At 39.4% G+C, this 27,452-nt stretch overlaps 2 protein-coding genes across 3 annotated transcripts; one reads left to right on the forward strand and one right to left on the reverse strand.

Annotated features, from left to right (window-relative positions):
* Nucleotides 1–2,769: 2,769 nt before the first annotated feature.
* On the forward strand, nt 2,770–4,650 carry c4h10orf53 (chromosome 4 C10orf53 homolog). Its single transcript, XM_072678077.1, has 3 exons — nt 2,770–2,937; nt 3,095–3,214; nt 4,070–4,650. The coding sequence occupies exons 1-3, from the start codon at nt 2,844–2,846 to the stop codon at nt 4,147–4,149; spliced, it is 294 nt and encodes a 97-aa protein (XP_072534178.1). The 5' UTR covers nt 2,770–2,843; the 3' UTR covers nt 4,150–4,650.
* On the reverse strand, nt 4,209–26,331 carry ogdhl (oxoglutarate dehydrogenase L). 2 transcript variants are annotated; one of them, XM_072678073.1, is made up of 23 exons: nt 26,303–26,331; nt 24,334–24,548; nt 23,927–24,097; nt 23,293–23,395; nt 20,791–20,906; nt 20,449–20,603; nt 19,858–20,004; nt 19,681–19,771; nt 19,423–19,602; nt 18,557–18,685; nt 18,221–18,400; nt 17,085–17,237; nt 15,502–15,604; nt 15,276–15,404; nt 14,190–14,340; nt 11,240–11,367; nt 9,919–10,097; nt 9,238–9,309; nt 7,929–8,054; nt 7,270–7,342; nt 7,002–7,165; nt 5,572–5,726; nt 4,209–5,479 (listed from the first exon to the last, which is right to left on the reverse strand). In XM_072678073.1, the coding sequence occupies exons 2-23, from the start codon at nt 24,535–24,537 to the stop codon at nt 5,356–5,358; spliced, it is 3,033 nt and encodes a 1,010-aa protein (XP_072534174.1). In that variant the 5' UTR covers nt 24,538–24,548; nt 26,303–26,331; the 3' UTR covers nt 4,209–5,355. The 2 variants fall into 2 exon arrangements, with proteins under 2 accessions (XP_072534174.1, XP_072534173.1); XM_072678072.1 differs by having other exon boundaries at nt 26,072–26,326.
* Between the last annotated feature and the right edge of the window lie 1,121 nt (nt 26,332–27,452).

Below are 27,452 nucleotides of genomic sequence, written 5' to 3' on the forward strand. Positions count from 1 at the left end.
ATTCATATACAGAGTTCTGAAAATGTATCTGCAATAATGTAAATGTTATTTATGTATTAAATACTGTCACTGCAACATAAACACATTAATATAACAAACAAACGCTATGTCTGTATGTAGTCTTGAGCATTTTAAGCACTTTTTAAATATAGTGTATTGTACAAATATTATTGCTACTTATTTAGTACTTATGTTTTGAATATATATTTTAAATTATTTATTTGCTAATTATGAAATATCTGCTTGTACTTGTGAATTGTGCTCCAAGTGTTAAAATAGTTTTGTTTATTTAACAAACTAAAATATGTTATTTTTCTATTTAAATGTTTTCATTAAAACATGCATCAAAAAGAACACCTAATTGGCCTTTTTCTAATGTGTAATATTTAATTATATTTCTCTTCTTTAGATCTCTTCTTCTCACCTACTTTACCAGGCTTAACCTAGTAACTTTGTAACCACTTGTTGGGACCAAAGTGTGATCAAATGATCAGTTTTCCTCATCTGAAAATGTTATCACATCCTGAAAGTTTTATTATTATTATTATTATTATTACTAATTATTATTTTATTAAATGAAATGGGGAAGGGTTAACTCTATCCCTCAGCTATCAAATAAATAGGATGCTTTAAAAGCATGTCGGTAAAAGACTCATGTTGCTTACATACACAGATGTTGTGTTTAGATGCAAGAAAATCTATAGCAGGGTACAGGGTTTTCTTATTGTATATTTGACTTGCAATTTATTGCAATCTCGCCATAGTACATTCATAAAAAAGAATGTTTAAATCAGTAAGCACCTTCACATCAAGTGAAGGTTCATTAACTCTCTCTGCTCTCTCTCTCTCTCTCTCTCTCTCTCTCTCTCTCTCTCTCTCTCTGATGACATTGTGATCCTTCATATATTTTACTTAATGTTCATAGAAAATGTATGTATGTCAGGCCAAAATAAGCCAGCAATAAACTCCTAACAATTAATCTAGAACCTTTAATATGTACAGTTAAGACACTAATTATAATTTTATAGTTTTGTTTGAACAATAGGTTTCCTATAGCTGTAAATGACATAAACCATTGACTAAGGATAGAAAAAAACATTGAGATGTTAATGAGAACTATTAATTCTACTTAAATATAAATTGAGAACAGCTGAGCAGTACTGCTCTAGTCGGTTACTAATGAATTGCAAGTCATTGCTAAAACCAAAGAGCTTAGTAGGGACCTCCACTTGTGCATTATACATTTTATATAAGGTATTCAAATCTGGTACCAACTTTTTAAGGCAGATACTTCAGCAGACACTGCACATGGCTGGTCTATATTCATGCCGACCAAGGAATACACTTCTCCAAGACAGGCACGCAAAAGCTAGCCTAGCATCTGGAGAAAGAAGAAAGCTTTTGGTCACCAGTTCTGTGCTTGGATAAGCCAAAAACAGAGTTGTCTGGAAACACAGGGACATAGATTTCATTTGGTGCAAGAAAAGAGAAGCATCCAACCCCAAGAACACCATCCCCACGGGGATGGACAAAGGAAGCTTGTCAAAGTAAACAGCATCATGAGAAAAGAGGCTACACAAAGAATCTGGACGAAAACATCAAGCAGTCTGCAGGCAAACTTGGCCTTGGGCAGCATCTCAAACATGCAGCCAGAATGGTCAAAAAATGATTAATAGAAAAAAGTCAACATTCTGGAGTGGCCCAACCTAAATACTATCGAAAATCTGTTGAAGAAAACTAAAGACCAGAGTGATGACAAGGAAACCTTCCAAACTCAAACATCATCAGAAAAGAGAGGATCACAAAAGAGGAATGGGCCCAGTGCAGATGTGCAAAAAGCTTGTCAGAAATAATAAAAAAATTGACTGATTGTAATGGCATATTAACTGATTACTGATTACTGAGAAAGGGTATGAAGAATTTTGATCACACATTTTTCATTGAAATATAAAACAACAAACAGAAACAGTTACTCAACATTATATCTCAAGTACAGCGTCTTACCTAATGGTCAATGTAATTTCCATTTGTCAAATGAACATATTTCACTAAATATTACAATTCAGCATAGGCATACATCATTTTGGGCTCAACTGTATGTGGGCAGTTGTTGCCTTCATGTTGTATTCCTGTATAATGGGCAAGTATTGCTTAGTGTACATTTCCTCATTTTAAATACATACGACTGCAAAACAAATTAAAAATAAGAAAAGTATTTTGCCCCAGTTTTTACATAACATTTGACAAAGTGGAACAATTACAATTTGTAATTTAATTTAATTTAATTTAATTTAATTTAATTTAATTTAATTTAATTTATTTTATTTTAATTTAATTTAATTTAATTTAATTTAATTTTAATTTATATTAGACTGTATGAATACATAATAAACATCGTCGTAATTTGTATTTTAATTATAATATTATGTTATTACGGCATTTGACAGATTTATATCCTTAACATTAACACGTCTGTCGTTTCTTCTTCGATTGATGCCCCGCCCCCTTCTCTCGCATCACAGCCATTACGTCACGTGATTTCACTCCTCCCCAAATAAAAGATTCCTGTCTATTATTAAAATAAACAACTAGCTACTTACATTGTGTCCTAAAGAAACATGGCTCCTTATTTCGCCTGAGGATAACCTAGTTAAGTGTTAGTGCTACAACGGCTGCTGCTTTGTCCGGGTCCTGAAACCTCGTGACCCTTAGTTGTTGCTAAGGAAACAAGGCGCAGGCCAAATAGCCCAGATTTCTGTGTACTAGTCAAAGCAGAGCAGGGAGACCGGGCGCCACTTTCGTGCTGGAGTAATTAAAGAGTTTTAGCACAGGGATCTGAGATTATGGCTCAGACTTCTCTGGTCATTATTCGATATGGTCCCTACGAGTCTTGTGGCGTTGTTGACCACCGGACGTTCCGTCTGGAAGGCCTGCAAGGTGGTACTTTTTATTTGGTCGCTGAGCAGCGCGCGGTTTATCTTCTCTATACAGGCACGATTCACTGTGTGGAAATACAAGCATATTAGCTTTAGGACTGTTGTCCAGACCTACACCATTACCTGATTCTGCTTCTCTCTCTCTCTCTCTTTCTTAGCGGTTCTGAAAGGTTGTGGTCATTCCTGTGTTCTTGAGAAAACCCCAGAGTGGAACCAGGTGGAGCTCGTGGTCAACGGAGAATGCGTCTATGAATGCAGCCTCAGAGATCTGGAATTTGGTAATGACCCCACTTTCAGAAAAAAAATATTTTTACGAACATAAAAAGTGGGACATCACCATTGTAGGCTATTTTATTGGTTTGGGAACCAGCTTAACATTTTGGGTTCATCTGTTCATGCAAATGACTCAGCAAAGACTCAAAATATTCATCTTTTGCATATCATATGTAAAATAAAATAATAATAATAAAAAGCAAATCCTAAAAAAAAAAGAGTAACTTTACAGGAGATGGAAAAACATGAGGAAGCATTCTTAACTTTAAGTGTAAGTTAATGTGAAATGTTTTATTTCTTTTTTAATTTTATTTTGACAGTCACAGTATAGTTTATGTTAACCATTAAAGGGCAAAATGTACTCTTACATTTACAGCTCTTATCGTCACTGTACAAGACGTTAAGACAAACATCATAATTGCAGCTCTCCCACATACTGAAAATAAAAGTACAGCTGCTATAGTTGAAGGGTTGGAGTACTAATGGAAACAGCACAGTTTAATCTGCAGTAAAATATAAGATTTGCATATCCCTGATGAAGTTACATATTTTGCATATTTTATATCTGAGGGTAAGTACAGATATACAGAGAACATGCTTCTGTACATTTGAATACACAGTTACTGTTTATTGACTTCATTATTTCACATATTGGACTGTAAATATAATGTAGCATGTATAAAGGTAATGGATCAATTTTACTTAAAATTAAAATATGTTCAATCTGCCAAATTAATAGAGGTTGTGCTTTAAAGTTTACAAATGACCTCTTTGTTTCCTCAGTCATTTGAACAGATGTATACAGGGCAGTTTAGTTCATGATCTTCTGGCTGAAAGTGTTACTTTTCTGCTTTCTCTAGGTGGTGACGGACAACTTGATCCAATATGTCAAGAGGCCACAGAAGCAGTAAAAAATGCATACCAGCAACACCAAAAATGACCTACAAGGGTTTTTGTAGAACAAAAAAAAACAAATAGACCAGTTGTTTGTGATACTGACTTTATTACATTATTGCCAAGTAGCCTAGTATTTAGACATAGTCAAGCCTGCATTTTATGATGTATGTGGTAGTAGTCTGCAAGATGTTTACCTAAACTATGTAGAGTTTTTAACTCTTTTCTATCTTTACCTCATTTTGTTAACTATGAAGATATATCCTACTTAATTCACACACACACACAAACACTAGGCTAACTACTCCAGGTAATAAACTATAGAACATTCACCAATATACACTGCTCATTTTTAATAGAGACTTCATGAAAGGTTCAGTATTGCTCAAGTACACACATGGCGTAGCACAGCCTGCTTCACCAGTGTTTAGTTTTAATTCAAGTGCCAACAGTGCAAGTGTGCTGGTTTCTTTGGGTTATGAGATTTAGCTGTTCGGTCATAGATAAATGAGTAGCAATAAAATAAATATTTTTAATTCAATTGAAAGGATAGCGATTCCTTGTTGCTAAATCTCTGCAGCAAATGGAGACTAGTGTGACATATGCTTTCTGAAATGCGCTCTCTTTTCTTCAGTTATTACATCATCTTTGTGTCCCGACATGATGTACATTCCTGCTGTTAGACCTTCAAAATATCTTAAGAGTCCCAAAAGGGCGAGTGTATTTTGGTGGCAACAAAGAAGAATAATGCGCAGCCATAGAGAATATTGCTACTTGTCGCTATGCCATCTGTTTGATGTCTCAGGATGAAGCCAGGTGTGACAGTAAGTAGAGAGAGATAAGGGAATAGGAATATGGCTTAGTCAGAAGGATCTTGTGTTCAAAACAACAACTTTGTGAACTGTGATAGAGAACCCTAGTATTGACTGATCCCAGTGTTGACCTACAGTACATACACACATACATATATTCCAGTTTGCTGTACTATGTGCATTTATGCTTATCAAGGTTTCTTCCGTACTTACAGACATCTTATATTATGCATAATAACACTTTACATAATAACAGTGCTTACGTATGTTTTCTGCTAGACTGACAAATGATTTAAATAGATTGTCTAAATCTAAAAAAGTCTCAATATCGTGAATGTAGTATATCTCTAAAGAAGCTACATATGAGCAAGTTATTGTGCGTTAAGAGCGAGGCGTACGTGAGGTCAGATCACTACAGCTAAACAATGCTTGGAGTAGCATCAAAAGCTCCTTCCCTCAAAGGCATTGAGGTCAAATGCTGTGTCCATGAACCTCTTGAGCTCTGCCAGGTGAGTGAACTTGTTTCCTGTGGCAGGGGCTGCAGCAGGGTCGCGGCCAACATACCTGAGAGGGAGATTGAACACAACGTGTGTTGCTTTGCTCACACAATGATCTGCAGTGATTGCTGCTGGCAGTGGGTAAAGGAGCACACTCACCATATTGGTTTCTTGTTGGACAGCACAGTGAGGAAGCGTGGTCTTACATAGTCATAATAACCCATGTTCTTATGTTCTTCCTGACACCAGATGAGCTCCGCATTGGCATACATCTCAACTTCAGCTTTGATGAGGTCAAAGGGAAATGGTGATATCTGAAAATGTCAATATACACAAAATAGTCAGAATGTAGAGTTGCTGAATGCGAATGCTATCAGAACTATCCCACCAACACTATATGGGCAAAATAAATGGGACACCTGCTCATTCATTGTTTAACTTCCACTACATTTTTGAGAATTGCTGTAAGGATTTGATTGCATTCAGCGACAAGAGCTTTAGTGAGGTCAGGATGTTGGATGACCACAACCCCACCTCATTCCCAACTCCCAACTTTTAGAGAACAGAGAACAAAGTTCCACTGCTCCACAGTTTAATTTTGTGTTGTTTTTATATCCCTCAATAGGTTCATGTTTATCTGCTACAGTCCTATTCTATTGGCAGTACGTCTCTACAGAGACTAGACGAGCTGTGAATGTTGGCATTTGCACATCTGTGTCAGCAATGGATGCAACTTAAAGTAGCTAAATGCATTTATTAGAAGGGGTGTCCAAAAACATTTGGCCATATAGTATTTATTTATATTATTTATAGTATTTTCCATAATTACAGAATAAATTCTGCCAGGTAAAGGTTACACCAATCTCTTGAGATTCTTGTGCATTTTAGTCCAATTTTCCACAAATGTTTGTGTGAGACTTGAACCTCAGACATGACACTCTGACACCTGATTTAATATGGCAAGTGGACGTGTAACCAAGTATTAGAAAAGATTTGTTACAATTTTTTTTGTCCAGTGAGCTTAAACAATTTCAAATAAACACTATGTGCACTATATCTGATTATGTACTTGACTTTCCAAGATATCATTATGCAGAGCACATTGTCTAGAGGACGAAGACTGAACGTGCTGCACCCAAAATGTGTGAGCTCTGCCACTGAGAATTTCTCAAGCTATTAGTCGCACAGTGCTGCTGAATACTCGTCTCTGAACACTTGTAGAAGAACACTAACGACTCCACTTGCTGTGCAACTACATGGATATCTAGCTTAATCCATATGTTCCTTTACATTCCTTGACCATTATCATTCAACATCATCCCTTAAAAGTGTAACCAATCCCAATCACCCTGCACTCCCCATCACAAGCGACACATGGCCCTGCTCAGACTGGTTATAACCACTACTTTTGGGATAGTAGTCTTACCAACCAGTGTGACCTAGTGTACACAGAAACAGCTGAAGAGACAAAAGCTGGTTATTGACCGTTTTAGAGCATTTACAATTTATTATTCTAATAATTACAAGTATTAAATGTAATATATTTTAGACGGAACATTGAACTACAATTCAACATTAATACTACTAACCTGTTCCAGTCGAACAATTGCAACTGTCTCTTCTAACTTGAGCTGTTTTCTCTCTTTTGCCAGCTCATAGTAGACTTTTCCAGTGCAGAAGATGACTCGCTTCACTTTGTCTGGATTTTTCGATGCAGGACCTTCATCTGGTATGATTCTTCTGAACTTTGTTTCTACAAAGTTGACAATTTTATTTCTCCCCATTTTCCTAAGAGGAAATAAGTGTGATCCGTCCAAATGGGACAACATTTATCATGTAAAGTGATTTCTGACCCACCTGTGGTCATCTCATCAAAACTTGAGCGGGCCTCAGGGAGCCTCAGCAAGGACTTGGGAGTAAAAATGATTAGCTGAAGATAAAAATAAATTAATTAATAAATAAATACAGCCTGGTGTCAATCATACTGGGACAGACCTGTCACTCCTACCAGTTCAACTTTCAGAAAAGTGTAGTGTAAATAAACTTCTGACAGCTGTGAATCCAAACAAAACAATAAATGAAGAGGACTTTAGTACAAAGCAAACAGCAGCGTCCCCAGACGGCCCACTTAATTTGCTCAGGAAGAGATTTTCTCATGCTCCACAAAGCACTGCATTTATCTGCAGCTGGGGAACACTTTAGACAATTACTGTAGCAGAAAACCACAAGTGTGTGGGGAGCATCCAGAAACTTTAAGTTCAAGCTGCTACATCTCAAGTTTTATACCCATCAGAACTATCCCCATTCCTTCTGTTTATTACAGTACCTTAAAACTATGGCGGCACTTCTCATGTGGCTATGAATAGAGCATTTGGGATTAAAATGGCAATTTATTTCAACACGTTCCTACAAACAAATATCCAGATAATGCTGTGACTACACATCCACTGCCAAAATGAAAGCTACAAGAAAACACGCTAATGAGTACGCAGGAGAGGATGAGGGTCTATGCTTACCGGCTTTCTGAACGGTAATAAGATCTGCCTCCTCAGCACATGAAAGTAGTTGGCAGGTGTTGAGCAGTTGACCACGATCCAGTTACAGTCGTAAAGCTGTTGGACCTCAAAGTCTCCAGTGAATTCCTTAATTAGAGGTAAATAAAACATGTCCAATTAAAAGTGGTAATTAATAATACATCACACATTGCACTCCGCATTGAGATGTATTCCATAATGAACACATTAATAATCTTTCACAGAATTTAACACATTTTTCTGTGACTTTCCTGAAGTCAAGCCACAGCATTTTTTTGATCTAAATCCTTTAGTTTCAGTACACCAGTTGAATTGTATGTTGTTTGTTCATTTATTATTTTTTATTATCCAGTCAGTTCTCTCCCTCATTTTAGTCCTCTTTTTAGCATTGTACAATAGCCAATGGCCTGGACGTAGTGTTGATCATTCCGACCGTAATTCAATTAGTCAGATCACTTGGCTCAGCTTACCAGTAAAAGCTGGCTCTTCATGCCCCAGCACTGCCAGTTTTGTTTTTTTAAGTTTTTGATATAACAATATATACAAATTTTATATCAATATTATACCAATATTTTTGTATATAACAATATATACAAGTATGATTGATTGTTTATAGCCATCTAAATCCATTTCTGTGGCATCCATATTTCCTTACTCATTTGATAAATAATTTTTAAAGACGATATACATTAGATGGACAAAAGTACTGGGACACCTGTTTAAAAAGAAAAAAATTAAAACTGTTTATATTTTTGTATTAACAAGAAATTATTAAAGGATGGCAGCTGATCCATCTGTCTGCAGCATCTAATGTCAGAGAAAGCTCAGTGAAGTAGAATGAGTGCAGTAGATTTATGCAGTTTGGCCTATATTACCTAATTAACAGCCTTGACTGGTTACAGAGAGAGAATCTTTTCTTTCACCCAATGACAGAATGATCATTTGCAAAAAATGGATTCCCAGACAGATGACAGTGGCATCACTCTGCATCAACTCTACCTTCCACCTTAACAGTAGAGAACCTGCATGAATTGAAAAAAACTGTCATGGACTGGTTAAAATTCTGTTCAGTGCTACTTCTCAAAAAGGTCCTTCCTCGTTTATTTATAGTAAGTCCTGCTCGTGCAAGTACTGCCCTTGGGAATGACAGTTGAGTACCAAAGCAGAAGACCTTTACAATGGTCTCTTTAAGCATTAACTAAATGGGTAATCAGGGGAGCTCCAGCGAAGCGCTTACAGGTCAGAATCTCTGTGGCCATCAGCATGAAGCATTATAGAAGGGCCCACTCACCGGATAGCGATCAGGGTCATCCTTGCTCATCTGCAAGAAACGCTCAGGCCGTGCTGACGAGTGTTCTGGACCCTGGTAATCACACACACGTCCATCACGTTGCAAGTTAGGTTAAAGAATTATGGTCTCATTTGCAAACGCCCTGACAAACCTTGAGTCATCACTATTGATCTCTATACAATTACTTTGCCTTAAAGAGTAGACTGAGGTAAGAAACAAGGCCACCCTTTTTGGTTCAGCAAGTCAGAACGGAGCTGATACAGCCCACATAATTGAGAACTCTTAAAATAACAACTGCAGCCTTGTAGCTTTGCCGTGGCTTAGTGGGGCAAAGTCAAAAATAACCCAGCGGTAACCTTTAATAATGCATGATATTATTACACAGCTGTCAAACATGATTTCATATGCGTGTAATATTGTAAAGGCTTCAGTTCTAAATTATGTACAGTGTCAATACATGCTTTTTCTTATATGTACTTTCAAAACCGATGATAAGGTCATTAGCGGTGCTTCTCATAAGAATATGACCTGGGTGTTTTGAAGGAAACAATTCAGACGTTCCTTAAACCTGCATGCTTGTGGTCTAGCATGCATTCTATGACACTATGTTTGCACTACCTTGTATTGATAAAATTAACATAATAATAATAATAATAATAGCAATGGCATCAGTGAACTGACCATTCCCTCCATGCCATGGGGCAGAAGTAGGACGATGCCATTGTTGCGGACCCATTTGGCCTGGCCTGGACTGATGAACTGGTCGATTATGCACTGTGCTGTGTTGTGGAAGTCCCCAAACTGAGCCTCCCAACACACAAGGGCGTTAGGACTAGCCATAGCAAACCCCAGCTCAAAACCTATTACAACACACATACATCAATCACATTACACAAATAATACGAAGCAACAATCACTTTTCCTTTCCCACTGTCCAAAAGGTTCTATGAGATATGTCGTGGTTCCATAAACAACCGTTTTTGTAGAAGAGATGTAAATTGTGAAATTTAATTGGGCCTTTTATATCAACTCCTTCAAACCTTTCCTCACTCATACATCTCTTTTACAAAAAACATTCTTTATGGAACCAAAAATGGTTACTCTATGGCATCGCTCAAAATAATCCTTTTTAGCATCTGTATTATTTAAGAGTGTAGTAAAATACCTGAACTAAGGTACTATGGGACTACTAAGCATCAAATATCAGATTTCTTTTTTTTTTCTCAATATAAAGAATAATAATAAAAAATATATATCCTACTTGGATTTGCAAATTATAAACTGTATGTAATTCTACACGATCAATAATAGCCATGACATTAGCACCACTAATGGGTGAAGTGAAAAACATTGATTATGTATCTACAGTGGTATCTGTCAAAGGGGTGGGATATATTAGATGCAAGTAAACAGTTAGTTCTTAGAGGTGATGTGTTAAAAAAAAACAAGAAAATGGTCAATTGTAAGGATGTGAGCAACTTTGACAAGGGTCAAATTATGATGGCTAGGGGGACTGGGTCAGAGCATCTCAAAACAGGTCTTGTGGGGTTTTTCTGATATGCAGTGGTCAGTACCTGCCAAAGGTGCTCCAAGGAAGAACAACCAGCAACAAGGTCATGGGGTACCAAAGGCTCAAATGCCTCACCTCACAACTTACAGGACTTAAAGGATCTGCTGATAATGTCCTGAAGGCAGATACCACAGGACGCCTTTAGAGGTCTTGTGGAGTCCAAGCCTTGAATAGTCAGATTTGTTGTGGCGGTGCAAGGAGACCTACTTAATTAGGCACAATAACATTAGGTGCTAATGTTATGACAGGTTGATGTACATAAGAAATAAATGAAAAGTTCATAAGGTAGCCTACTGGATAGTATTACACTTTTGGAAGTAATGTAATAAGGTCAGTATCAGTGCCAGTGTTGACCCAATTGATCAGATCAGTGTATTACTAGTTAGAGAAAAAAACAAATTAATTGACAATTGAGCACTAGTGGTTTCTCACCCAAAACTCCATACTCAGACAGGGAGCTGTTGCACACAGTGTAAGGGGCTTGGTTCGGCCATAGATGATTCATTGGAACACAAAAACGTTTATCCACTTCCTGGTCATGCAGGACATGATGACGGTGACTGCAAAGTCAAAGGGCACAGTCAAAGAGACACCAATAGCAGGGAAAAGGAATAGAAACTGCACAATTACAGTGTTATGGTGTGAAAATGTGCCTTGCCAAATGCAAGAAAATTGAGTAGTACACTTCCTTGCAGAACCTTCAACCAATTTAACTGGAAACCTTTCTGTGCAAGACCTTTCAGATTTTCAGGGGTCTATCACAGAGCCGGATTATGCACTCTCCTCTCTTCACCTTTTCTTCATCCTGCCACAGTGTCAAACCACAGCCTCTCGCTCTTTCTCTCCAATCAGAGTTAGAGATGGAGAGAGGCAGAAGAAAGGGAAAGTGATAGGAGTTAAGACTAGAGACGTGATGTGTTTTGCTAGGTCACTCGGATGCGATGTTTAAATCAGCCTTCAAGCCCGATGCAATGAGACAAGCATTTAAAATCCCTCAAACATCACGGTAATGATGCTGCTGGGGTGCAGCCACAGTCAGACTCCAAAGACTATGTGCTTATTGGATAACAATCCAATGTCAGGTGGCTTCAGAGGGAGGGAGAGAGAGACTAGAGTTTAGGAGAGAGAGTTTAACTAGATAGAAGTGACTTCACAGAGAACTGAACATGCTCCATTGTCCTTTCTGGTTACGCTAAACCATCTAATATTATGTAATAGGGAATATATGGTCCTGGTGGCCCTTTAGCTTCTCTTCATTGTCTTCTCCTCCATTAGGCACACATGGTTCTCTCAAAGAATGAATGAATCTGAGTAAATCACATTGTTAGATAACAGTGTGAAATGAAGAGTGTAGCCAAGCCACAGCAAAAAAAAAAAGAAAAAAAAAGAAAAAAAAAACACAAAGAGGGAATTAGCTCAAATTGGAGACTGTTTGCTGAGTTCTTTTAATCACAGCTGTGACTCGAAAGTGGCTCTTTGTGCTACAGAGCGTTTGCCCTATGGGGTAACCGTGGAAACACAGAGACTTGTGGAGGTAAACACGATCTCCTCCCCTTGGCTACATCAGTCAGGAGACCGAAGCACAGGACGAATACATTCACAACCACAGCTGACTGAATCAATTACTCATCGCCATTAAGTCTCTAGGTAATGACTGTAGGAGCAGCAGACTGGAGCAAGGCGATATGTTCCCTCCCCTGGCCTCTGCAGGAGGCTGGCAGAAAGCAGGGTGGCACAGGATGCTTTCACCAGCCCACAGACAGTGCACATCAATAAACAGGCTTACGAGACAGCATCTGTTTTCTCTTGACTAACAGTTTCTCTTGGAAACATTCTGCCCTAAAGCCTGCATCTGCTGAAATGAGGATAAAACCGCTGGATAGAGTCCATTCAGGAAAACTAGACGTGGAGCAGTAAATGATGCTGCATGTGGTGCAGTAAACTGGGGAGAGAGAATTGTGGTTAGCATGTCTCTGGGACTGGCATTCTCACTTAGAGGCAACGACAACAAGCTGGCTGACAGAGTCCCTCTCACAAGACTAAATGAACAGACGTGGAACTGTGTGTGTGTCTGTGTTTTAGTCCTGCTGTGGGGTGTCGTCAAACGGGTTTCCTTCAGCGTCAAAAGAAGCAGTACCGTGACAACACCATGTGGGCATCTATCTCACTCCCAGGAGACTCTGTCTGAGACAGACTGACGTCACCTGTCACTGTACAGACATTAAATGAAGCTGCGCTGCAGAGATCCTTTACAGAGAGAATGTCAGTCTGCCCGTTCTGAATGAAAAGGCGGTTGGCTCGTTGTTTTCTTTTGCTTAATGGAACTGATGATGGAGATTTCTGTCCTCAAGGTACAATAAACCTATGCTGGCATATATGTTTTTCTTTTGTGTCACCTTAAACTCTCTCCTTCAAATCTCAAATGTAATGAAAGTGGCTTTACATTTTAAGCAAAAATAAAAGCAGAGCTCCTGAGTGGGTTAACCACACACACACTGATCAGCCACAACATTTGTCTCACTGACAAGTGGAGTGAAAAACATTGATTATCTTCATCTGCAGTGGTGTCTGTCAAGGGGTGGGCTATATTAGACATCAAGTAACCAGTCAGTTCTTGAAGGTGATGTGTTAATTAGAATCTGAGACACTTTGACAACGGCCAAATTGTGATGGCTACACAACTGGTTCAGAGCATCTCCAAAACAGCAGACAGGTCTTGTATGCAGTGGTCAGTACCTACCGAATGTGGTCCAAGATAGGACAACTGGTGAAAAGGGGACAGAATCATGGGCATCTAAGACACTGATGTGATCCACTGAAGCCCCAGCTCACAACTTACAGGACTTGATCTGCTGATAACATCTTGGTGCCAGACACCACAGGATGCTTTCCAATGATCTGTTGTGGCAGCACAAGGGGGGACCTACTCAATATTAGGCAGGTGCTAATGTTAAGGCTGATCGATGTTGGCCGTATCGTTGTGATGTCATGGACATCTATGGCCAGGAGTGTAATAGAACATAACTGGGCCTAAGTTTCCTGGCCCTCCCTCTCCACCATCACTAAGCACAATGCTAGGCAGAAGGTGTGCGTCTGTTAGTTGATGTTACAGAATTGCCAGTAAGCGTTGCTTAATTCACGCTGTGTAAGTGGCAGGTCGGAAAAAAATGTGGTGGTTGGCTTCCCATGGCATTTTGGGATATGAGGAAACCCCGGTAGTTGATTTCTAAATCACGTTTGGTCTCCACAGGACTCTTTCAATGTATATTTATTTAGACATAACGTAAAGGTTTTACACTAATTAAATATACAAGCCAAAAACAGGTAAGAAACCTTTATTTTCAAGGGTGTAAATGCTGCTGCAGCCTGTTTGCATTCCTACCTGAAGGTTCCTCTCTCCACGTCCTGTCCACTCAGTCTCACATGAATCCCATCTTTCAGCAGAGAGCCAAAAGCCATATACTCTCCCAAAGCCCAGTCCACTGTCCGTTTGCTAACCATGTCAGCCCGGCCTCGTAAGATCCTTGACACTCCTGGAATATGACAAAAAAATCTGACTGTAGAATGAAAGTAAATCATAACATTTCCAAAATGATAAACATTCAGGTATATTCTCTTATTAGTCTTATTTACTACAGATAAAATGCTGACAATCTTAAAAATAAAAGTGCCTGAATGGTTTTCGACGATTCCACAGGATAATCACATTTGACCACCCTAAAGAACTTTATATGACCATGTATTCATATATGTATGAACCTCACACATTTCATTTGAAAAATCTTAAAAGAATTATAATTTATCAGGAAACCTAATGTGGTTCTTCTGTTGAACCACTTTTTGCCATATTTATTTTTAAGTGAGTATTAGTACCAGCTAACGGCTCCTTACCACTAAGACCATAACATACAGCTTCCCACTAGAGGAAGCTCAGGCGACCTGAGTAACAAGCAAGAAACCACTCCAGTTTGGTACATTTTTATGATAGTGTAAAGTCTTTAAAGAACTTCTAACTACAGTTCATCAGCTTAAACTAAGGTAATATTTATGCACTGGTCATACATAGTAATTTAATCCATAGGGGAAATGTGTTTATTGATGGGGAGTTTTTTTTTTTTATGTATTGACTTGTGACTGCTGACTTAGCAATTTGTACTTACAGAAAGTGATAAAATAAGGATTAACTGAAATGATTTGGAGGTTAGAATGATTTGTATGTGTAGTTTAAAGCAAGTGGGCTGAAGCGAGCTGCTTTAGTTTAATGGTCCCTGAGTGCACCACATCTTTTCTAAGACCATGCTCAGTGGAAGAGTGCTGAAACACTCCAGCCTGGCTGCAACACCAGACTTACAGCGAGCGTTGCTAATCATCCACAGCAACACTATCACCATACAGCACTCTACATTGGGTGAAGTTATTATCTGATGAGCATTATCTGATGGACTGAATAACAGAATCTGACGCTCACCACTGTGAATGGAGAAGTCTTGCAGAGGGACAGAGCTGGCAGTCTCACCAATGTGCTTCAGGTCCTCCTCTGGTAGTCCAGTAGGGGGATAGCTCATACACTTGGGTTCGCCTTCAACTGTGAAGAAGTCTGAACAGAGAAGCAGATCAATAAATATTAATAAAAACCACTGCCAAATACTGCTCTTCAGTTTATCATGCATATGGATAAAAGGAAACAGCTGTACTTGGCCAGGGTGAGTCGAGCCAGTGGCGGATGTGTAGTATCTTTTCATCTTTGGAGCTGGTGTATGCTTCTTCACAGATTTTGTCATATTTAGCCACTTCCTCCTGTAAAGGGTTACCAGTATTCATTCATATGTACTGTTTCGATGGTGTACAAACATCACCTACTTTTAACCATCTTTATTAAGAAACCAAAGGATTGACACATTTGTGATAAACGATCCATTAGAAATGGCAACTACAGTGTTCTGGTGTACAGAAAACAGTGAGCTTCAAGTCACAATTTGTTCTCTAAGTGAATTCCCCTGAGCTATGGCAGTGAGTGGAAAGTGACAGGGACGCAGTTGTAAATAAAACGAGCTGTCGCCGGGCCAGACAGAATGTCAGCTATACCCGTTGGAAGGATGGCTATGTCCAAGCTTTGTGGTTCCTACAGCAACTCTAACTGGAGGTGGGGGGGGTAAGGGGCTGATATGAGTTTGTGGGAATAGCAGAGCCAGAGTGAATGGGTGGAGCACAGTACAAATGTGGCATCAGCAGAGCGAAAAGACACAGCCTGAACAACTGAAAACAACCTCCATCAACTGTCAGGATACACGCACCCATGCAAAAGGGACATCACTCACTAATGATCTGTAAAAAGACCTGTATGAACGAAGGTACAGGATACACATAGACTAGGCTGAAGAAGTGAATTAGAATTAGAACTGCTATGATATGACAACATATTTGCAATATACAGTATTAGAAAGACAACAATCTTGATGGACATAAATCAAGCCCTGGGTTATACAGTATTATTCTGACAGTATTGTATATCAGTATCACTCAGTTACAATCATCATACAAAGTCATGTGAAAAAATAAAGTACACCCTCTTCAAATTCTATGGTTTTATGTATCAGGAAAAATTCTAGGCAGGTCTTATAATTAGGTAAACAGAGATGAACAAAAACACATTCCACAGTGTCATTATAAGTACACCCCTACACCCCATGAATCAATGACGTGTAGAACCACCTTTAGCACTAGAAGTATTGGCTTTTTCTATGACTATCAGTCTCTCACATCATTCTGGAGGAATTCTGTCCCACTCTTCTACGCAACGTTGCCTCAGTGGAAGTTGCTGCAACAATTTCTTCTCAATCGGATCATTGTCGATACGTTTCCTCTTTGGTAGTGTGTTAACACTATATAGAGGTGGTCACACTTGCTGATGATCTATTAATCAAGGTCATTTGATTTACCCTCTTCTTTCGTATGGAAGCAGTAAGGTTGTAATTCTTTACTGCTTTTGCATTTGGCCTAGTTTTTGTTAAATAAATAATGAACCTGTGTAATCTGTCATGTGTTGTTGTTCATGCATTCCCCTGGTTTTAAGACCTACTAAGGACCGGATGTTTTTTATGATGATGATGCTGATTATTATTATTATTATTAATAATAATAATAATAATAATAATAATAGCATACATAATAATAATAATAATAATAATAATAACAATATGTACTAATATGTTTAATCATAGAATTAAAAGATTTTGTACTTTGTATTTCATATTCTATTTTATCCCAAGACACAAACCTCAAACTCCTGCAGAGTAACCACTCCCTCAGAGATGAGCTTATCTGCATATTTCTTCAGTACATGCTCTTGCTTGCGAATCTGCTTGTACATTAGAGGCTGAGTGAACATGGGCTCATCCATCTCATTGTGCCCAAAGCGCCGGTAACACACCTGCAACATACAATGATCATTTATGGAATTATGTGCTGACCAGCCCATTGTGTATGTTCTACATTGTGTACCTTTACAGATGCATGATATATAAAGCATGCTCACAGTTTCCAAAAATGATCATGTCTATAAAATATTGTACAATTGATTTGAATTTGATTACAATGCTAACACCCAAAACAACAACTCTTTGTCCATGGAAAGGATTCATCTTCATCTTTACCTACTTCTGTTTAAAGAAAAGAGTATTACATTTGGAGTGATATTACTGAAGCATCTTTGTTCTCCTTTCATTAGGCAGTTCTTTAAAGCAGTGGTTTCCAACTCTGGTCCTGCACATTTTAATGGTTTCCTGCTTTAAAAGTCTAATCTTTGCTCAGGAAGAGCTTGCTGATTAGCTGGATCAGGTGTGTTGGGAGCATGTTAAATGCTAAACAGGGGGCAGGGGGTCCTCTATCCTTATTCTTCGAAAGAACGTGAACGAACCTCGAAATGCATATACAAACCAGGAACCATTTAGGAACCTTTTTAAATATTGATAATCCAGATAATTTGCTATTGCCTAAACTTTTTAACTAAGCTATTAAATAGCTATTTAAATTGAGCTATTAACATGACATCACTCTGTTAGTGTGCGCTATGTACAGCTAGGTTTGTTATAGGATTGGACGCTAAGTAAAAATTTCTTTTTTATATAGCACTTTTCACAATAAATGTTGTCACAAAGCAGATTTACAGAGACCTGGTTCCGAGCCTCTTTTGAGCAAGCCAAAGGCGACAGTGGCAAGGAGAAAACTCTCTCATATTGAGAGGAAAAAACCTTGAGAGAAACCAAGACAACCTTAAGAGGAACTAAGATGGATTGGATCGGATTCATTGTTTCTTTCCTCCAGTATCTAATTCCGTAGATTCTGCTGATATCAGCTACATACCGATATGCCATCACAGTGTTAGGAATGCAGCTCACTTAAGACTTTGCTCACCAGGTCTATGACCACATCCTTGTTAAAGGTGCTTCTCCATTCTGCAGCCACTCTGCACACATGCATTACAGCCTCAGGGTCATCAGCGTTGACATGGAAGATGGGTGCATTGACCACGCGAGCCACATCAGTAGGGTAAGGAGAAGAGCGTGCCATTCGCGGATCAGTGGTGAAACCAATCTGGTGACAAAGATAATCAATATAATACATGAACAAAAGTCAGAAGTTCAATTTGTCTGTAAAGACAGCGCCTCATTTCTGAGATCTGCTTTCAGTATCTTCAGAAATCAGTCACAGTCTTCTATGTGCCATTCACTGAAAGATCGGAATCTTTACCTGATTGTTGACAACAACGTGGATGGTGCCCTGAGTGGTGTATGAGGGGAGCTCACTGAGATGGAATGTTTCATAGACCACTCCCTGACCAGCAAATGCTGCATCCCCATGTATCAGAATAGACATCACCTAAGAGATTGAAAGGGGAGAAATATTAAAGCATCACATAGTGAAAACAGGCGACCACCCTCAATGAATATACAGATGTCCCAATACTTTTGGCCATATAGTGCATATATATACATAACTCACAGTGAGTGAATTATATCTAAAGTGCAGCCTTCACATGGTGGTTTGATTTAACACAGTGACTGTCAATACCGCTCTTCTTCACCCTCATTTTTACAATACACACTAATACACACACAAACTTACCATACACATCATGCACATAACATATGCGCATGATATTAGATATTATATTTCACTTCTCTTGTTCTCTTATCACTTATTTCTATATGCACACTGATGAACATATTTATATGAATTAAAAAGCTGTTCTGTTTTGTATAGATTCACCAAATGTTTTAGTGACTGATACATCCTTAAAAACAGGGGTCCGTCCTTCAATAAGAACACTGTTATTTTACTGCTCAAGTGGTTCTTCCCTATAATATCGATCTAATTGTTTAACAAGAATGATTCGTTTAGAAAAGTCTAGCAATAGTGCTAAAGTGCTAATACCTCTGGTTCAGTCTAACTTGTTGGCTATGTGGCAGCTTGCCCACAAGACCTGTTCTGATATGTGAACTGGAAGTAGCACCTGTGATACCCCAGCTAACTGCTCTTTTTAGGCAGCTCTTGTTTGGCTCAGAGCAGAAATAGATACATTCTTTTCAGGATTTTGCTCACTTGACAGCCCCTACCTTCTTCCCCTCAGTGTCTCCTCTGTAGAACTGTTCTGCTTTAGTTTTGCCCTGCACTACAGGGTCCACTGCCTCTAGGTGGGAGGGGTTAGCCATGAGGGACAGGGTGATGTCCTTATCCGTCTCCCTGTTGATCCGTTCGTGATACATACCCAGGTGATACTTCACATCTCCTGAGCCCTGCAGGAACAATAATAATTCACTCTGTCCATACTAAAGAACTGACTGATTTTAGGCCCAAACATTTTTTCATAATACCTCATCTGCAGCTTCTAGTTTGGGATCAAACTGGCAGAAAATCTGATCCAGATCTTTCCGAACAACATTAGCCAGCACGTTCAGGCGACCTCTGTGCAGCAGAGATGGTGTTATTGCTGTTGATAAGAGCTTGTAAACAAGGGTGAGAATGAATGAGTAGAGGTGACACAGGCCTACCTGTGGGGCATGCCCATGATTACGCTCTCAATACCAGCTGCACTAGATTTGTCAATGATCATCTTCAAGGCAGGGATTAGGACTTCACAGCCTTCTAGGCCAAAGCGCTTCTCTGAGGACCATTTACGGGCCAGGAAGTCTTCAAACCTGCATAATCAGTATGAGTAGGTATAACATCAGAGGCAAATGAAATGAATTGCTTAGAAAAATTATATCTTTTTTTAACAGAGATGACCAAGTGATTTTGGGGGGCAAGGGAGGCCAAAGTACAATGTTTGTGGTGGGCCAAGTTCCAAAAAGTAAATGATTAAAGATTAAAGACTTTTTGTTACAAAATATGGACAAATATTTTATAATCATATATAAGGAAAAATGTGCATGGGGTTTGGGTAGCAAGGGGTACTTCAGTGAACATTGGAGAGCTCCCTGCTTTCAACAGGCTCTTGGTTTAACTCACAGTTTCCCCATAGTAAAATATTATAAAGGAGATGCTGAAGCCCATTGAGACCATTACATCAATCATCACTCAGTCCAAATGTTGCTACACTGTTCTACTTTTCAGCACTATTCTACTGTTCAGCACATACTCACCGTGTTGAGCGCACCAGCCTGGCCAGCAGTGTCCTCTTCTCTCGGTCAGTAAATTTCATGATGCCTGGACTCTCAAACTTTTGTCTGATCCACTGACACTGCTCTACATTATTGATGAACATGAATTCCACACCAATGTGACCGCAGTATGAGGTCTGCAATAATACACATATAAGCAAATATATACATGTAAGCAAAACTGCTCATAGAAGGTTCTCATAAACCAGGCATACACTACACAGTGATACTCATAAGGTCTACGGTGCCATAGCAAATCTGCCATAGCATACAATGCTGACAATTCTGTGAAAGTAGATCCAACAAAAACAGACCTTTACCTACCTCAAGTCTGTGAATGATTTCCCTGAGCGGAAGTGTGGTTTCCTGACCTCCAATAAATGTGGTTGATGGTAACTGAAAGGTCTTGTTCAAATCAGATTCATCCAAGCCGTAAAACCCTTGTGCATGAACATCAAAAACATGATTATAAGAACATAAGCTTATTAGCAATAATTCATTCAATGGAAAATTGGAGACAGGTAATCAGAATAGTTTAGATAAGGTCTATCAGTGAGACTGGGACTGCTCAGGAGGGAGGGGGGGAGCACAAGAGGAGACAGATGCATGTAATGAAATTAAACCACAATGCAGATAAAGAGTGCTCAGAATATAGGCCGATATCAGATGCCCCGCAACTGGAGCTGGTCTGATATCTGCTTTCATTAGCTGTGCGGAGGCTCCGTGAAGCAGTATGACAAAATATGGTGTGACACACATAAAGGGTGTATATGAAGGGGGGAAAAGAGGTATGTTTTGAGGAGTCTCTTTAGTAGCCATTACTCTCCTCTTTCGATCTGTTGTGAGAACATGTCCTACATCCTTTTATTTTGCTGGCACTAAAAGCAATAGGGCATGACAGGAGCAAAGGGGAAGATTTATGGTCCCTTACCTCAGATAGCATTAACCCAGGCTTGCACTTCAGACTGGGCCACAGTTCTAGCACAGGAGCCCCTGTCACTGTCTACGACTGGGGAATCTGAACTGACTGAATGAGCAATCTTCTGGGCTGCTTGAAACCAGTCTAACCCTTTTTTCTCCACTGAGCCTGCAATACTTACTGAACTCTATTTAAATAACCTTGATAAGATCTCAAATCTACATTATAATTATCATTCTATATGCCCCATTCACTCCGTGAGGCACTAAGAGTCTAATTTTCATGATTCAATTTCTAAACCTTAAGAGCAAGCAGAAAGATCTACAGGATGTTCCACAGACCATATCATACGCAGCAGTGATTAGATCTTTGTATTCATATTTTGAAGACTTCGTCTCCCTTTGAATATGAACAGCACAATCACAAGAACGACAGCTGTGATCACACTTGACCAGTGCATAGGTTGCAAATGTTTAAATATTAAAGCATGGATGGATACATCCAAAGGTCAGTTTAACCAAATTAATCAATGACTTGCTTGCGTTGTGTAACCGTTCACAACCTTCAGTGTCATTTTAAAGATATAGCCCTAAGGAGGGCATTAAGAGCACCGTTTAGCTTCTACCAACTGGTGTTTAAAATGCAATTAGGCTGGGACCAAAAGAAATCTCCACTGGCATTGCTTTTAAGCCAACTATTATGCAAATGTGTGGAAAAATGCTGAATATCAAAGCAAATATCAAAATGACTCAAATGTTTATAATTAGAATGAATACATCACTTTGAACTGCTTAAATGGACATTTTCTAAAAAATATATAACATGTAAAGGTACAAAGATTCAGGCACCCCAGGTCAAATAACACATTATGCTGATTAGGGGAAAAGTGAAAATAAGTAAATAAATCCATTACAAGAAACTTAAATGTACAAATGTTCTGCATTTTTCAGACACACTTTCTATTTCATTTCTGAATAAACACAATGAAAAAAAAAAAAAAACAAGCCTGGTTTTGTCTGACTGCCATTGGCTGTGTAGAATCATCAATGGCACCGTGGTTGCAATGCTGGGACTGTGAATTGTGTTCAAGGTAGACAATGTGAATTTATTTACACTTAGACAATCAACAACATGTAGTTTGACTAGTGGTGCCCAAGTCTTCGTCTGCAGAAGACTTGATGTAACTTGCTGATCTTATGTTATGAGTGGAATTGCTAACAATGATTAGGTGGGCATAATTTTGATACATAACTGCATTAATAAAATGAATGAACCCCTCAGGGACCCCAATCAATACCTGAGACTCCAACAATTCTAAGCTCTATTTTTCATTATAAAAATTAACTAGAGAGACAGATAGAATGATGAACAGATACAATAAAACAGCCAATCGAAACTCAGACATCAGTGGTGGTGAATGTGAAGCGTTCATGTTCTAATATCAACACACTGGCCAGACCTAGCTAAGTCAGTTACTGACCCCACTGCACACTGCTTACGACTGCGGCTCATGTCAGTGCAATTGCTAAACCCCTGCAGTTATTACATGTAGGACACACCACAGTATCTTATCTTATCTTATCTACTAAAGTGAAGGTGTGTGTATCACTCAAAAACAAAAGTGCCTGACAATGTGCCGTACACTGAAGTTGGTGTGGCAAAGGGCTGCAAACAGAGGATACAAAATCATTATGAATAATTTGTAAGGATCTGCCGCAAGCAAGGAACCGACTCAGCACACGTCTTCAGAACAACATTCTTTGTTAAGTGGGACAGGGTAATTATGGCCAAAGGACAGTAAATGAATCAACTATTCACAAATAGGGAGACGTCTGGAGCTATTAATAACTACAAAGACAAGCACTGTTCCATGTATTAATAGCGAAGGAAAAGAATAAATATTTTACCAAGCTTGTCAATGGTTGTTATCAAGTCTGAGGGGACAAAAGAATCAACGTCAGCTGTAAGGATTCCAAGAGGGTCCAGCTGGGCCACGTGATGACCACGGATCTGCGGAGTGAGGGAAAAACTAGTGGATTTACACTGAGCTCAAAACACTAATGCAAGAGTAGTAGCAAATGAAAGACTGCTGGGTAAACTAAAAGACAAGATTAATAAATCCCTCAGATACTCCACTTAATTAATTAGAAGAAACAGGGATGACAAGCATATAACTTAATAAGCAATTAAGTTCAATTAATTCCACGATTTGAGTAACACACATGAAGATGCAAATTGTATAACATTCCCTTAGCTGCAAAACTTAACAACTGGAATGGTCTTTCACACAAAAATGGACATAATTCTGCAACTGTTGCATGTTTTTAAATCCAGTAGGAACAATGAGGTGCTCAGAAATCCCAGCAAACTTGCAACACACACAGCACAGTCAGAGGTGGTCCTTTTCCATTTTTGAATGAGGTAAAGGGGGCTGACAGATTGTGCAACAGTGCTTCTCTTCTTATCCCTGTACACATGGGACCCCAATCTTCAACCAAGATTAATATAAGGTCTAGTCCATAGACATCTGACTCACTGTACCTGGTAGGCTCTGATTAGGTTGTGGACGGCTAGGTGATCCTCCACCACTTTCTGGGACATGGCAGGTGTCTGAGACAAGGCTCGACCCTGGAGAAGAGTGGACGGACGCCTCTCTTCTACTTCCCCTGCTGGACTGATGGCCTGGGCATTGCGGAAGTAGGCATCCCAAGACTACGGCGAAAAGAGATCAACATGCAACATACAAACATCCATTTTACCATGCAAAGAACCATTCAAGCAACCAACAGTTCTTTAAATTGTCATGGTTCTATACACAACCACTGGCTTTACTAAAGAAACCTTAAAGAACCCTTTTTCGCAAAAAATGTAGTGTTTGATCTGAAATGCTTTGAGTAAACCATACATAGGTGACACTAGACGTATGTAGGGGTGAAAGATTACTGTACCTTATGAACATTTTTGGGGTCCTCAAGCCAGGCGTAATACATTTCCTCCACATAGCTGGAACTGAGGGCTGACGGTAACGGCTGAGCCGCACCAGAGGAACAGCCTCGGCAAGGGTTAAAAGCTTGTCTCCCTGGCCTGTTACGACTCAACATCCACAGACCACTGCCCCGCAGGACACCAGCCAGCGAGCGAAACTGACTCATATCTGCTCAGTCTGAGAAAGAATGAACAGTATGAATGATTCATTTATACTTCATATAAATACCTAAATAGCTAGCTAGATACACTATACTGGGACACCTGCTCATTCATGGTTTCTTCTAAAATCGTAGGTATTAACAGAATTGATCCTGCTTTTGTTGGAGTAACTTTCACAACTGCGCAGGAAAGGCTTTCTACTACATTTTGGAGCATTACTGTGGGGATATGATGGCATTGAGCGACAAGAGCGTTAGTGAGGACAGGATATCAATCACCACCCCAACTCATCCCAAAAGTACTGAATGGAGCACCATCATTCCAGTGAACACAGTTCCACATCTCCACAGTTCAATGCTGGGGCCTTTATACCTATCTAGACCATGCCTGGCATTAGACATGGTGGCAATAGGTTCATGCATATCTGCTCCAGAGAGTCCTATTCTACTGGCAATACTTCTCTACAGGGACTAGACAAGCGGTGTGTTTGCATTTGCACACCTGTGTCAGCAATGGGTGCAACTTAAAGTAGCTGAATGCATTCATTAGAAGGGGTGAATGCAATCAAATCCTTACCTTCTAGAAAAGCCTTCAGAAAAATATTGAGGCCAAAAGGGTACCCTATAAATACGATTGATTTCAAAATAAAAGTTGCATAACGTCTTCAAAAAACGTTTTATTTTTATATATATATTTAAAAAAAATAATAAAAATAATAATAATATATATATATATATATATATATATATATATATATATATATATATACATATATATTATTTTGTTTTCTTTTTTTTAATTTCTTTTTTACCTTTGCTAATTCTTATTGCAGTTTTCCGTCTCTACTAATGCTGTCATTTTGGAGGTACGAGGGTTTTTATGTGACAGTGGCGATAGTGTCTATATAGTAGCTAGCTACATAGATACCTAAAGAAAAGCCAGATGTGTTATTCCTTCAAATATTACATTATTTTATTGTTTGTGAATAAGAGTAGCTAGCTATATGTGCACATCCGTCGTAGCGTATCCTACGGGTTCATACATTTTTAATTGCCATATCAAATTGCAGTGAAAAATCGAGAAATCCCAAAATGGTCAATGCTATTTTTTTTTACTCTCGTTAACTCATCAGGTAGCTCATGGCTGGGTGTGAGAAGGGAAGTATTTAGCGGCTCTTCCTTCGTTGTATAGCAATATATCTATTAGCTATATCCTCCTCGTATATTTCTCTCATTAACAAGTTAGCCAGAGTGCTAGCATTCACCGGTGCACAGCAACATCCCTCTACACAGTCCCTGCTGCCCGAGTCAGTCCAGCAACACGACCACACATTTCCTCCGTACCCTGGTTTTCTTATTTTACAGGAACCCGTGTTGTCCTTTGCGGTCTCCGCAGTGCCTGCTAACAGCCCTGCATCTCCCTATCGACTTGTCTCTTGTTTACAGCTCTTAACAGCTCTGCGACCGTCGCCCGCAATGCAGACGGCGATTCAGGAGCAGGTCGTTCTCTAATCTCTATTCCTTAAGAGAAACTTGTCACCTTGGGAGGTAATGCGAGGAACCAGAGGTCCGTTTCAGCCCCGAGTTCGAGCACGGCTCATTGTCGTTTGATTCTAGGTCGAGTTCGTGTCTGTGTCCGCTAATCCCCCAACGTCAAATCCTCATAAGCCCTCAGGCACCAAAGGAGAGCGGTGCATTAAGCAGCCCTCAGCCCGCCTGCAACAACTGTAGTGTTGGAGTGCAGTACAACCGTCATGATACAGGCCTGTACCTGAAAGCTGTTCCGCATCTGTGTTGAGACGGTGTGTGTAGGATGAGGGGGGGGGGGGGATGGGGGATGGGAGGGACCACGTAGTAACCACGGTGTAGTGCCGTACAGCAGTAAAGGACAGGGCTTATCCTGCATAGTGACCATGGTCTCATGTTGCAGCTGCAGGAGCTCAACCCACAGCAAGGTGTTAGGAAAACTGGACTGGTTCAACAGAGCAGCGGTGTGAAATGCAGCCCAACTAATCTCATCTATAATCTAGCTACGTTTATTATTACTGGCTCTTTTAATCTGCTTCTTGTAAAGCGTTCTGTTCAAGAGCCGTAAAGCTCTGTGAAAGGATAGACTTGTTTTTTTTTTTATTATTATTTATTTTTAAGCAAGGAACAAGTTAATGATGGACTTCCTTCTTCTCTCAAACAGTTGGTTTCCATCCACATCCCACTGGTTGATGCTGGAGGCTGGGAGTATTCATGTCAACTGTTGTAGAGCTGTAGAGGGTAAGCATTTTGTGATCAGGCATAAATAATGGGTACAGAGATTAGTTTCCCTAGCCACAAAAACCCAAAACCCAAAAGCCACCACCCCACCCCACACTTACGTTTGTGGTCAGAGGTTTGTCTTGGTGGTATTAGTGATTTCTGGTGTAGAGTGTACAACATCCATCTTACTCTCTTAGATTATTAATTCAGTTGTGCTGAAAATGGGGCAAAATGTATTTTACTTGCCAAAGCCACAGCCTCGTAAATTCCTGTTAGTGATCATGATTGACTACAGCGGTAGCTCCTATGTGATTTGTTCAACAACAATCATGGGATTGATCAACACAGTACAATATGGGAAAGATGCAACCTTTCTGAATGTCTGGGACGTGCTCTGGAGACATTTGCGAATTCAACTGCAGATTCTAAGATCATCAGTTAATATACCCGAAGTGCAAGGTATTGGAAGATGTAACCACTTTGCCGAAGCCTGGAAGAAGACACAAACAGCCATCCTCAGCTTAGAGGGAAATTGGGTCTGGATGTAAGGAACCCAAGAACCACCAAGACACAGGCCGGTCATGAACTGTCTGCATTTCAGCGAGTTTCACATCCTCTTGGATGTGAATCCTCAAGGGAAAGGATTTAAGATAGGATGGGAAAGATTGGAT

This window comes from Salminus brasiliensis, chromosome 4, assembly GCF_030463535.1.
Source record: "Salminus brasiliensis chromosome 4, fSalBra1.hap2, whole genome shotgun sequence".
Lineage (NCBI taxonomy): Eukaryota > Metazoa > Chordata > Actinopteri > Characiformes > Bryconidae > Salminus > Salminus brasiliensis.